This window comes from Nerophis lumbriciformis, linkage group LG39 (genome assembly GCF_033978685.3).
Source record: "Nerophis lumbriciformis linkage group LG39, RoL_Nlum_v2.1, whole genome shotgun sequence".
NCBI lineage: Eukaryota > Metazoa > Chordata > Actinopteri > Syngnathiformes > Syngnathidae > Nerophis > Nerophis lumbriciformis.
Genome location: NC_084586.2, coordinates 5208036 through 5221162, shown reverse-complemented (window position 1 = coordinate 5221162; position 13127 = coordinate 5208036). Strand labels below are relative to the sequence as shown.

Sequence of the window (13127 nt, the reverse complement as noted above, 5' to 3'; positions counted from 1 at the left end):
CATCCATCCATCCATTTTCTACCGCTTATCCCTTTCGGGGTCGCGGGGGGTGCTGGAGCCTATCTCAGCTGCATTCGGGCGGAAGGCGGGGTGCACCCTGGACAAGTCCCCACCTCACCGCAGGGCCAACACAGATAGACAACATTCTCTTATTATTATAATCAAATGACAGCAGTCATTTCCATGAGGTTATTTTCTAATATAAGTGTTTAGGCCCACTTACAATGACAATAACAAAAAATATTGTTTTTCATGAACTGTTTACTTGTATTGTGTGTCTGGGTGGAGGTCCTGCTTTGGAAATAATTTGTACCCCTTTCAGACATTGCATTTAGTTCCCATTAAAACATTCACATGTTGCACAATGAGATGTAAGCAGGGGATCATGTGTACATTCTTGCAACTTCCTGTTTGTAAAAAATATATATTTTTATTAGTATTTATTTAATATACTAATAGCATTTCATGATTAATATTTATAAATTAAGATTCCTAATAAATGACACTAAAATAAGAACACATTTGATTGGTAAATCATAGTGTAACGACCTGGTGTTGGAGTTGTCTGACTTTTTGTGTGGCTGTAAACGCATCACTGGCTAAGTGCCATATGTGCATGTGTTGGCGCAAGTGAGAAAGAGCGAGCGGCTGCTGTTGATATAACAAAATTGGTTTTGGTCTGGTTTGAAATCACCAGTTTTTACTAATGTTTTGGTGATGTGTTTATGGCCGACAATAAAGAGTTTTGCTCAGTAAAGTGATGGATGGAATTCATGCGTCTCGACATATTTGAACAATGATGACGAAAACTGTTTTCTCTGTCGTGTCGTTTCGAAAATTGTTATGCGCTTATTTTTAGGGCCCGCAATGGCCCATTGCAAAAGGGGAGTCCTTATGCAATGGGACATAAGGACCTATTGAATTTCTAAGGTTTTATTATTATTATTATTCTTTCTTATTGTTCCGCAGCTTTGCGCACTACTTTGACCCCCTTAACATGCTTCAAAACTCACCAAATTTGACGCACACATAAATAAACTCGAACAAAACTCTTTGGTAAAGAAATCAAACCCCAAAACTCAAAATTGCTCTCTAGCGCCCCCTAAAACAAAAACTACCTCTAACTCCCAGTACAAATGTCGTAAAGACATGGAACAAAAACCTCTATGTAGGTCTCACTTAGACCTACTTTTTATTAATTAATTTCCTCGGGCAAAAATCAACAGGAAGTTGGCAATTCCCCCTTCAAGACAAAAAACTACTAAAAACAGTCACTTTTGCCTCTTTGAGCTGTAATTTGACCCCCTTCACATGCTTCAAAACTCACCGAACTTAACACACACATCAGGACTGGCTAAAACTGTGCTCTAGTGAAAAAATCTAACCCCAAATCTAAAAATTGTGCTCTACAGCAATTTTTTTATAAAACGCACAAAAAACGGCTCCTCGGATGAAAAATCTGACAGAAATGCCTGTAACTCCCACTGGGAAGGTCGGAGAGAGATGAAACTAAAACCTCTATGTAGGTCTTACTTAGACCTACATTTCATAAATTGACAACCCCCAGCAAAAATCTACAGCAAGTTTGCTATTCCCCCTTCAACACAACATTTTTGTAAAAACCCCTCCCCTTTCTTCAAACATTATCTCCTCTGAGCGCGTTTGTTGTTTCGGCTTCAAACTAACACAGGAGAGAGATTGAACCTTTCTGATTAAAAGTTGGTGAAAGAGTTGTGATACCTGCTCCGGTTTTGATTTTATGACCCTTCAAAGACACGCTGCACTGATGCTCCTGCGGTGCTGTTTTTTTAAGATGGCTGCTCAAAAGCAGGAAGCACCAACGTGCCCACACAATGCAGACAAGGTAGGTACACTAGACAAAAGTATTGGGACACTTCAGACTACAAGTAGACAAAAGTATTGGGACACTTAGGACTAGCACCTGCCAAATACGCGGGCCCGAACAACGCTGCTTGCAGCTTTAATTTTATTTGATTTTGTGCGTGGCATTGATTTGCCGTGCGCAGAGGACGCTTGAGCAGTGCGCAATTGCACAGGTGCGCACCTTAGAGGGAACATTGGTTGTAATGTCCTTGACTGTCGTGCAAGTGTAAAAAGAAGCGAAGCGTGCAAACAGGGTGTGTCCTCCCTTTTTGTTTTTGTGGCAGAGCCAGCAGGGGGCGCTGCCCTTCTCCTCCCAGTCGGACTGCAGCGTCACCTCCCAGACGGGGCCGCGAGCCTTCAAGATCCCGCCGTCCATCCGTCAGAGGATCAGCGCCACCTTCGACAGCGCCAACGCCAAGGGCAAGGACTGGCGCCTCTTAGCCCGGAAGCTGCACATCGACAGGTGCGTCAGGCGGGGAAAGTCGGGGGGGGTAATGGCGAGAGAGCAGGTCGCCTCTCTTCCAACGCGTGCTCAGAAACGGGATTTAAGCGGCGTGTCGGCGCTAATCCGCCATCGTCTCCAGTGGCGCCCACGCTGCTGATTTCATTATAGATGAGGAGAGCGCGCTGACGCTCTACACACACCAGATTCACATCAGAAAGGTCCTCGGACCGCCGCAGACCTCGGCCGCTCGTTCATTAGTCTGGTCATCACGGGGTCCACCTGAAAGGAAAACAAGCGGTAAGCAAGGTTTGGTCGTCGGGTCCTGTCACTCACACTCTTTGTGTCCGGGATTTATGCAAAGTTGTTCTGCTGATGTTTGGGAATAGTCACTGGACAGGAACAGGAACTAGATGTGACAAACTGTGGGGAAACAGTGCCCCCTGCTGGACGGCATCATACTCATCACCACTGATAACAGAATGCAGGGGTGTCCTTTCCCCCATTTTGATATTTTTTCATTTTTCAAAACTAGTACATTATATCGATTTTTTTTAAACCTTCAGGGCTCAAGTTTGGTCCCAGGGACCCGGAAGGGTCAGTCAATAAAAAAGGTACATCTGTCGATATAAAGTTATTTTATTTTAAACATGTTTTTTTTTATTTAATGTTTTTGTCAAAACCATGTTTTTTTTATGACAAAAACACACAAACTATGCAATATTTTCCCCGAGAAACATTTGCAAGTGGAATATTTGATGTGAATAATCGAAGCCTTAAATAGGTCAATAATTCATAACAACATTGATTTTTTTTTTTTTTTTAAACAATGGCAGTTTAAAAAAAAAAATCCCACTAAAATTCTTAGGGATCCAAAAGGGCCTCACTCATAAAAGTGTTAAAAATAAATATTTTTTTATTTTATTTTTATTTTTAACACTTAAGTCTTTAGATCAACTTCAGATCTATACGTCAAATATACGTTTTTATTATTTTTAGGTTTTTGTTTTATACACTTTTTGTTTTAGACAACCCTGTTTTTTAATGGCAAAAACACAAAATATTCAATATTTTCCCCCAAAAAATTAAATGTGGAATATATGTAGCTTTAAATAGGTCAATAATTGATAAAAACATCGATTCATTATTATTTTTGGAGGAATGGCAGTTTAAAAACAAAGTCCACCAAAATTATTGAGGATCCGAAAGGGCCTCACTCATTAAAGTGTTTAAAAATAAATATTTTTTTGTATTTTTACTTGTAACACTTAAGTCTCTAAATCAACTTCAGATCTTTACGTCGATTATAATTTTTTATTTAATTTTTTTATGTTTTTTGTCTATACACTTTTTGTTAAACACAAAACATGCAATATTTTCCCCGAGAAACATTTGCAAGTGGAATATTTGATGTGAATAATTGAAGCTTTAAATAGGTCAATTATTCATAACAACATCGATTCATTATTATTTTTTGAGCAATGGCAGTTTTAAAAAAATCCCACTAAAATTCTAAAAAGGGCTCACTCATAAAAGTGTTAAAAAAATAATAATAATAATTTTTAATTTTAACATTTAAGTCTTTAGATCAACTTCATCCTTACGTCAATTGTGAGTTTTTATTTAATTTTTTTAAATGTTTTTTGTCTATACACTTTTTGTTAAAGACAACCCTGTGTTTTAATGGCAAAAACACCAATTATGCAATGTTTTCCCCGAGAAACATTTGCAAGTGGAATATTTGATGTGAATAATTGAAGCTTTAAATAGGTCAATTATTCATAACAACATTGATTCTTTTTTTTTTTTTTAAACAATGGCAGTTTAAAAAAAAAAATCCCACTAAAATTCTTAGGGATCCAAAAGGGCCTCACTCATAAAAGTGTTAAAAATAAATATTTTTTTATTTTATTTTTACTTTTAACACTTAAGTCTTTAGATCAACTTCAGATCTATACGTCAAATATACGTTTTTATTATTTTTAGGTTTTTGTTTTATACACTTTTTGTTTTAGACAACCCTGTTTTTTAATGGCAAAAACACAAAATATTCAATATTTTCCCCAAAAAAATTAAATGTGGAATATATGTAGCTTTAAATAGGTCAATAATTGATAAAAACATCGATTCATTATTATTTTTGGAGGAATGGCAGTTTAAAAACAAAGTCCACCAAAATTATTGAGGATCCGAAAGGGCCTCACTCATTAAAGTGTTTAAAAATAAATATTTTTTTGTATTTTTACTTGTAACACTTAAGTCTCTAAATCAACTTCAGATCTTTACGTCGATTATAATTTTTTATTTAATTTTTTTATGTTTTTTGTCTATACACTTTTTGTTAAACACAAAACATGCAATATTTTCCCCGAGAAACATTTGCAAGTGGAATATTTGATGTGAATAATTGAAGCTTTAAATAGGTCAATTATTCATAACAACATCGATTCATTATTATTTTTTGAGCAATGGCAGTTTTAAAAAAATCCCACTAAAATTCTAAAAAGGGCTCACTCATAAAAGTGTTAAAAAAAAAAAAATAATAATTTTTAATTTTAACATTTAAGTCTTTAGATCAACTTCATCCTTACGTCAATTGTAAGTTTTTATTTAATTTTTTTAAATGTTTTTTGTCTATACACTTTTTGTTAAAGACAACCCTGTGTTTTAATGGCAAAAACACCAATTATGCAATGTTTTCCCCGAGAAACATTTGCAAGTGGAATATTTGATGTGAATAATTGAAGCTTTAAATAGGTCAATAATTGATAAAAACATCGATTCATTATTATTTTTGGAGGAATGGCAGTTTAAAAACAAAGTCCACCAAAATTATTGAGGATCCGAAAGGGCCTCACTCATTAAAGTGTTTAAAAATAAATATTTTTTTGTATTTTTACTTGTAACACTTAAGTCTCTAAATCAACTTCAGATCTTTACGTCGATTATAATTTTTTATTTAATTTTTTTTATGTTTTTTGTCTATACACTTTTTGTTAAACACAAAACATGCAATATTTTCCCCGAGAAACATTTGCAAGTGGAATATTTGATGTGAATAATTGAAGCTTTAAATAGGTCAATTATTCATAACAACATCGATTCATTATTATTTTTTTGAGCAATGGCAGTTTTAAAAAAATCCCACTAAAATTCTAAAAAGGGCTCACTCATAAAAGTGTTAAAAAAAAATAATAATAATTTTTAATTTTAACATTTAAGTCTTTAGATCAACTTCATCCTTACGTCAATTGTAAGTTTTTATTTAATTTTTTTAAATGTTTTTTGTCTATACACTTTTTGTTAAAGACAACCCTGTGTTTTAATGGCAAAAACACCAATTATGCAATGTTTTCCCCGAGAAACATTTGCAAGTGGAATATTTGATGTGAATAATTGAAGCTTTAAATAGGTCAATTATTCATAACAACATTGATTCTTTTTTTTTTTTTAAACAATGGCAGTTTTAAAAAAAAAATCCCACTAAAATTCTTAGGGATCCAAAAGGGCCTCACTCATAAAAGTGTTAAAAATAAATATTTTTTTATTTTATTTTTACTTTTAACACTTAAGTCTTTATAAAGATCAACTTCAGATCTATACGTCAAATATACGTTTTTATTATTTTTAGGTTTTTGTTTTATACACTTTTTGTTTTAGACAACCCTGTTTTTTAATGGCAAAAACACAAAATATTCAATATTTTCCCCCAAAAAATTAAATGTGGAATATATGTAGCTTTAAATAGGTCAATAATTGATAAAAACATCGATTCATTATTATTTTTGGAGGAATGGCAGTTTAAAAACAAAGTCCACCAAAATTATTGAGGATCCGAAAGGGCCTCACTCATTAAAGTGTTTAAAAATAAATATTTTTTTGTATTTTTACTTGTAACACTTAAGTCTCTAAATCAACTTCAGATCTTTACGTCGATTATAATTTTTTATTTAATTTTTTTATGTTTTTTGTCTATACACTTTTTGTTAAACACAAAACATGCAATATTTTCCCCGAGAAACATTTGCAAGTGGAATATTTGATGTGAATAATTGAAGCTTTAAATAGGTCAATTATTCATAACAACATCGATTCATTATTATTTTTTGAGCAATGGCAGTTTAAAAAAAAATCCCACTAAAATTCTAAAAAGGGCTCACTCATAAAAGTGTTAAAAAAATAATAATAATAATTTTTAATTTTAACATTTAAGTCTTTAGATCAACTTCATCCTTACGTCAATTGTAAGTTTTTATTTAATTTTTTTAAATGTTTTTTGTCTATACACTTTTTGTTAAAGACAACTCTGTGTTTTAATGGCAAAAACACCAATTATGCAATGTTTTCCCCGAGAAACATTTGCAAGTGGAATATTTGATGTGAATAATCGAAGCCTTAAATAGGTCAATAATTCATAACAACATTGATTCTTTTTTTTTTTTTTAAACAATGGCAGTTTTAAAAAAAAAATCCCACTAAAATTCTTAGGGATCCAAAAGGGCCTCACTCATAAAAGTGTTAAAAATAAATATTTTTTTATTTTATTTTTACTTTTAACACTTAAGTCTTTAGATCAACTTCAGATCTATACGTCAAATATACGTTTTTATTATTTTTAGGTTTTTGTTTTATACACTTTTTGTTTTAGACAACCCTGTTTTTTAATGGCAAAAACACAAAATATTCAATATTTTCCCCAAAAAAATTAAATGTGGAATATATGTAGCTTTAAATAGGTCAATAATTGATAAAAACATCGATTCATTATTATTTTTGGAGGAATGGCAGTTTAAAAACAAAGTCCACCAAAATTATTGAGGATCCGAAAGGGCCTCACTCATTAAAGTGTTTAAAAATAAATATTTTTTTGTATTTTTACTTGTAACACTTAAGTCTCTAAATCAACTTCAGATCTTTACGTCGATTATAATTTTTTATTTAATTTTTTTATGTTTTTTGTCTATACACTTTTTGTTAAACACAAAACATGCAATATTTTCCCCGAGAAACATTTGCAAGTGGAATATTTGATGTGAATAATTGAAGCTTTAAATAGGTCAATTATTCATAACAACATCAATTCATTATTATTTTTTGAGCAATGGCAGTTTTAAAAAAATCCCACTAAAATTCTAAAAAGGGCTCACTCATAAAAGTGTTAAAAAAAAAATAATAATAATTTTTAATTTTAACATTTAAGTCTTTAGATCAACTTCATCCTTGCGTCAATTGTAAGTTTTTATTTAATTTTTTTAAATGTTTTTTGTCTATACACTTTTTGTTAAAGACAACCCTGTGTTTTAATGGCAAAAACACCAATTATGCAATGTTTTCCCCGAGAAACATTTGCAAGTGGAATATTTGATGTGAATAATCGAAGCCTTAAATAGGTCAATAATTCATAACAACATTGATTCTTTTTTTTTTTTTTTAAACAATGGCAGTTTAAAAAAAAAAATCCCACTAAAATTCTTAGGGATCCAAAAGGGCCTCACTCATAAAAGTGTTAAAAATAAATATTTTTTTATTTTATTTTTACTTTTAACACTTAAGTCTTTAGATCAACTTCAGATCTATACGTCAAATATACGTTTTTATTATTTTTAGGTTTTTGTTTTATACACTTTTTGTTTTAGACAACCCTGTTTTTTAATGGCAAAAACACAAAATATTCAATATTTTCCCCCCAAAAATTAAATGTGGAATATATGTAGCTTTAAATAGGTCAATAATTGATAAAAACATCGATTCATTATTATTTTTGGAGGAATGGCAGTTTAAAAACAAAATCCACCAAAATTATTGAGGATCCGAAAGGGCCTCACTCATTTAAGTGTTTAAAAATAAATATTTTTTTGTATTTTTACTTGTAACACTTAAGTCTCTAAATCAACTTCAGATCTTTACGTCGATTATAATTTTTTATTTAATTTTTTTATGTTTTTTGTCCATACACTTTTTGTTAAACACAAAACATGCAATATTTTCCCCGAGAAACATTTGCAAGTGGAATATTTGATGTGAATAATTGAAGCTTTAAATAGGTCAATTATTCATAACAACATCGATTCATTATTATTTTTTGAGCAATGGCAGTTTTAAAAAAATCCCACTAAAATTCTAAAAAGGGCTCACTCATAAAAGTGTTAAAAAAATAATAATAATAATTTTTTATTTTAACATTTAAGTCTTTAGATCAACTTCATCCTTACGTCAATTGTAAGTTTTTATTTAATTTTTTTAAATGTTTTTTGTCTATACACTTTTTGTTAAAGACAACCCTGTGTTTTAATGGCAAAAACACCAATTATGCAATGTTTTCCCCGAGAAACATTTGCAAGTGGAATATTTGATGTGAATAATTGAAGCTTTAAATAGGTCAATAATTGATAAAAACATCGATTCATTATTATTTTTGGAGGAATGGCAGTTTAAAAACAAAGTCCACCAAAATTATTGAGGATCCGAAAGGGCCTCACTCATTAAAGTGTTTAAAAATAAATATTTTTTTGTATTTTTACTTGTAACACTTAAGTCTCTAAATCAACTTCAGATCTTTACGTCGATTATAATTTTTTATTTAATTTTTTTATGTTTTTTGTCTATACACTTTTTGTTAAACACAAAACATGCAATATTTTCCCCGAGAAACATTTGCAAGTGGAATATTTGATGTGAATAATTGAAGCTTTAAATAGGTCAATTATTCATAACAACATCGATTCATTATTTTTTTTTGAGCAATGGCAGTTTTAAAAAAATCCCACTAAAATTCTAAAAAGGGCTCACTCATAAAAGTGTTAAAAATAATAATAATAATTTTTAATTTTAACATTTAAGTCTTTAGATCAACTTCATCCTTACGTCAATTGTAAGTTTTTATTTAATTTTTTTAAATGTTTTTTGTCTATACACTTTTTGTTAAAGACAACCCTGTGTTTTAATGGCAAAAACACCAATTATGCAATGTTTTCCCCGAGAAACATTTGCAAGTGGAATATTTGATGTGAATAATCGAAGCCTTAAATAGGTCAATAATTCATAACAACATTGATTCTTTTTTTTTTTTTAAACAATGGCAGTTTAAAAAAAAAAATCCCACTAAAATTCTTAGGGATCCAAAAGGGCCTCACTCATAAAAGTGTTAAAAATAAATATTTTTTTATTTTATTTTTACTTTTAACACTTAAGTCTTTAGATCAACTTCAGATCTATACGTCAAATATACGTTTTTATTATTTTTAGGTTTTTGTTTTATACACTTTTTGTTTTAGACAACCCTGTTTTTTAATGGCAAAAACACAAAATATTCAATATTTTCCCCCAAAAAATTAAATGTGGAATATATGTAGCTTTAAATAGGTCAATAATTGATAAAAACATCGATTCATTATTATTTTTGGAGGAATGGCAGTTTAAAAACAAAGTCCACCAAAATTATTGAGGATCCGAAAGGGCCTCACTCATTAAAGTGTTTAAAAATAAATATTTTTTTGTATTTTTACTTGTAACACTTAAGTCTCTAAATCAACTTCAGATCTTTACGTCGATTATAATTTTTTATTTAATTTTTTTATGTTTTTTGTCTATACACTTTTTGTTAAACACAAAACATGCAATATTTTCCCCGAGAAACATTTGCAAGTGGAATATTTGATGTGAATAATTGAAGCTTTAAATAGGTCAATTATTCATAACAACATCGATTCATTATTATTTTTTGAGCAATGGCAGTTTTAAAAAAATCCCACTAAAATTCTAAAAAGGGCTCACTCATAAAAGTGTTAAAAATAATAATAATAATTTTTAATTTTAACATTTAAGTCTTTAGATCAACTTCATCCTTACGTCAATTGTAAGTTTTTATTTAATTTTTTTAAATGTTTTTTGTCCATACACTTTTTGTTAAAGACAACCCTGTGTTTTAATGGCAAAAACACCAATTATGCAATGTTTTCCCCGAGAAACATTTGCAAGTGGAATATTTGATGTGAATAATCGAAGCCTTAAATAGGTCAATAATTCATAACAACATTGATTCTTTTTTTTTTTTTAAACAATGGCAGTTTAAAAAAAAAAATCCCACTAAAATTCTTAGGGATCCAAAAGGGCCTCACTCATAAAAGTGTTAAAAATAAATATTTTTTTATTTTATTTTTACTTTTAACACTTAAGTCTTTAGATCAACTTCAGATCTATACGTCAAATATACGTTTTTATTATTTTTAGGTTTTTGTTTTATACACTTTTTGTTTTAGACAACCCTGTTTTTTAATGGCAAAAACACAAAATATTCAATATTTTCCCCCAAAAAATTAAATGTGGAATATATGTAGCTTTAAATAGGTCAATAATTGATAAAAACATCGATTCATTATTATTTTTGGAGGAATGGCAGTTTAAAAACAAAGTCCACCAAAATTATTGAGGATCCGAAAGGGCCTCACTCATTAAAGTGTTTAAAAATAAATATTTTTTTGTATTTTTACTTGTAACACTTAAGTCTCTAAATCAACTTCAGATCTTTACGTCGATTATAATTTTTTATTTAATTTTTTTATGTTTTTTGTCTATACACTTTTTGTTAAACACAAAACATGCAATATTTTCCCCGAGAAACATTTGCAAGTGGAATATTTGATGTGAATAATTGAAGCTTTAAATAGGTCAATTATTCATAACAACATCGATTCATTATTATTTTTTGAGCAATGGCAGTTTTAAAAAAATCCCACTAAAATTCTAAAAAGGGCTCACTCATAAAAGTGTTAAAAAAAAAAAAATAATAATTTTTTATTTTAACATTTAAGTCTTTAGATCAACTTCATCCTTACGTCAATTGTAAGTTTTTATTTAATTTTTTTTAATGTTTTTTGTCTATACACTTTTTGTTAAAGACAACCCTGTGTTTTAATGGCAAAAACACCAATTATGCAATGTTTTCCCTGAGAAACATTTGCAAGTGGAATATTTGATGTGAATAATTGAAGCTTTAAATAGGTCAATTATTCATAACAACATTGATTCATTTGAAAACAAATCCCACTAAAATTCTAAAAAGGGCTCACCCATAAAAGTGTTAAAAAAATAATAATAAAAATGTATTTTAACATTTAAGTCTCTAGATCATGGGTGTCAAACTCTGGCCCGCGGGCCAAATTTGTGTAATTTCACTTGGCCCTTGAGGTGATATCAAATTTACACAAGAGCTGGCCCGCCGATTATATACAGCGGCGGTGCCGCGGTAACACCGCATTCACCGCTAATTGTCATACTTGCCAACCGTCCTGGGAGACTCCCAAATTTCAGTGCCCCTCCCGAAAATCGTCACGTCCGCTTTTCATCCAGTGTAACGAGTTCTGGCCCGGTCACATAATATATGCGGCTTCTGCACGCACACACTAGTGAATGCAACGCATACTTGATCAAAGCGATACAGGTTACACGGTGGGTGGCCGTATAAACAACTTTAACACTGTTACAAATATACGCCACACTGTGAACCCACACCAAACAAAAATGACAAACACATTTCGGGAGAACATCCGCACCGTAACACAATATAAACACAACAGAACAAATACCCAGAACCCTTTGCAGCACTAACTCTTCCGGGACGTACAACTCTACCTTATATATGTCAATAATTCATAACAACATTGATTTCAATTATTATATTTTGAGCAAAGACAGTTTAAAAAACTTTTTTTTTTTTTTAAATGTTTTACTTTTAACATTTAAATCATGTATTTGTTTTATGCCTTTTTGACAAAAAAAAAACCCTTGTTCTTTTTATGGCAAACACACAAAATATGTAATGTTTTCCCCCAAAATAATTTAAAGGGGAATTTTTGAAGTACAAGCGTACATCAGCAGCCAAGAGGAGCTTACAAAGTAAACTAAAATGATAATGACAATGTTTCTTAAATAAACTGTCAATAAAGTTAAAGTGCTAATAAAAAATACAGCTTTACCACTTTAGTCATATTTTTTGCGTTTATGAAACTTCTCTATGACTGTCTATTAGAGATGCGCGGATAGGCAATTTATTTCATCCGCAACCGCGTCAGAAAGTCGTCAACCATCCGCCATCCACCCGATGTAACGTTTGATCAGAACTGCACCCGCCCGCCATCCGGCCGATCTAATATAGATGATGCAAGGCATTAGTGAGCCTGCCAAGTACTCCGGTTTTCCCGTAATTCGTACGGTTTTCATCAACCTATTCCGGGTTTTTCATTAATTAAAAAAAAAAAAACGGTGAAAACTACGCGAATTGCACCTTGTGCAGACAAGATTTTTCGATCGGACACGGAGGAATTAGGGATGTAAAAGACCACGTTGGGACAAAAAAACACAAGTCTAATGCCGTTGCTAGCGATACAAGTGGAAAACTTTCAACGTTTTTCGTCGCCCAAACAGATTCTTTGGATGTGATAAATGCCGAAGTTTTATTTACGGAGGCAATAATTGAGCATGGATTTCCAATCGCACTGGCTGATCACATGGGACAGTTAAATGTTTGTCATGCAACCTTTAAAAATCATTACGCGGTGATCGCGGTCCCAAAAATAAACTTTTCTTGCATGATAATGTCCAGAAAAATTCGCTTTATATTACTATAGAGTCCTTTTAACGAATGAGTTTGATGGTTTATCACAAACCTTAAATGAAAGAAGTCCTTTGTTCTCCTGCACCATGGCCTTGCTTCGTGTTTGGTGCGCACGCTTTATAACCTCACTGAGGTTATAAAGCTTTTGCCTGTTAAAGAAAGGAGACTGATCCAACGCAGCACAGACTT

At 31.3% G+C, this 13127-nt stretch overlaps 1 protein-coding gene across 2 annotated transcripts in view; it reads left to right on the top strand.

Annotated features, from left to right (window-relative positions):
- Window positions 1-13127, top strand: part of LOC133577912 (netrin receptor UNC5D-like) — a 771105-nt gene that overhangs the window by 750418 nt on the left and 7560 nt on the right. For both annotated transcript variants that reach the window (XM_061932037.1, XM_061932038.1), the window contains one exon: window positions 2169-2347. In XM_061932037.1, the coding sequence (XP_061788021.1) occupies window positions 2169-2347 (179 nt within the window). The remainder of the gene's footprint in view (window positions 1-2168; window positions 2348-13127) is intronic.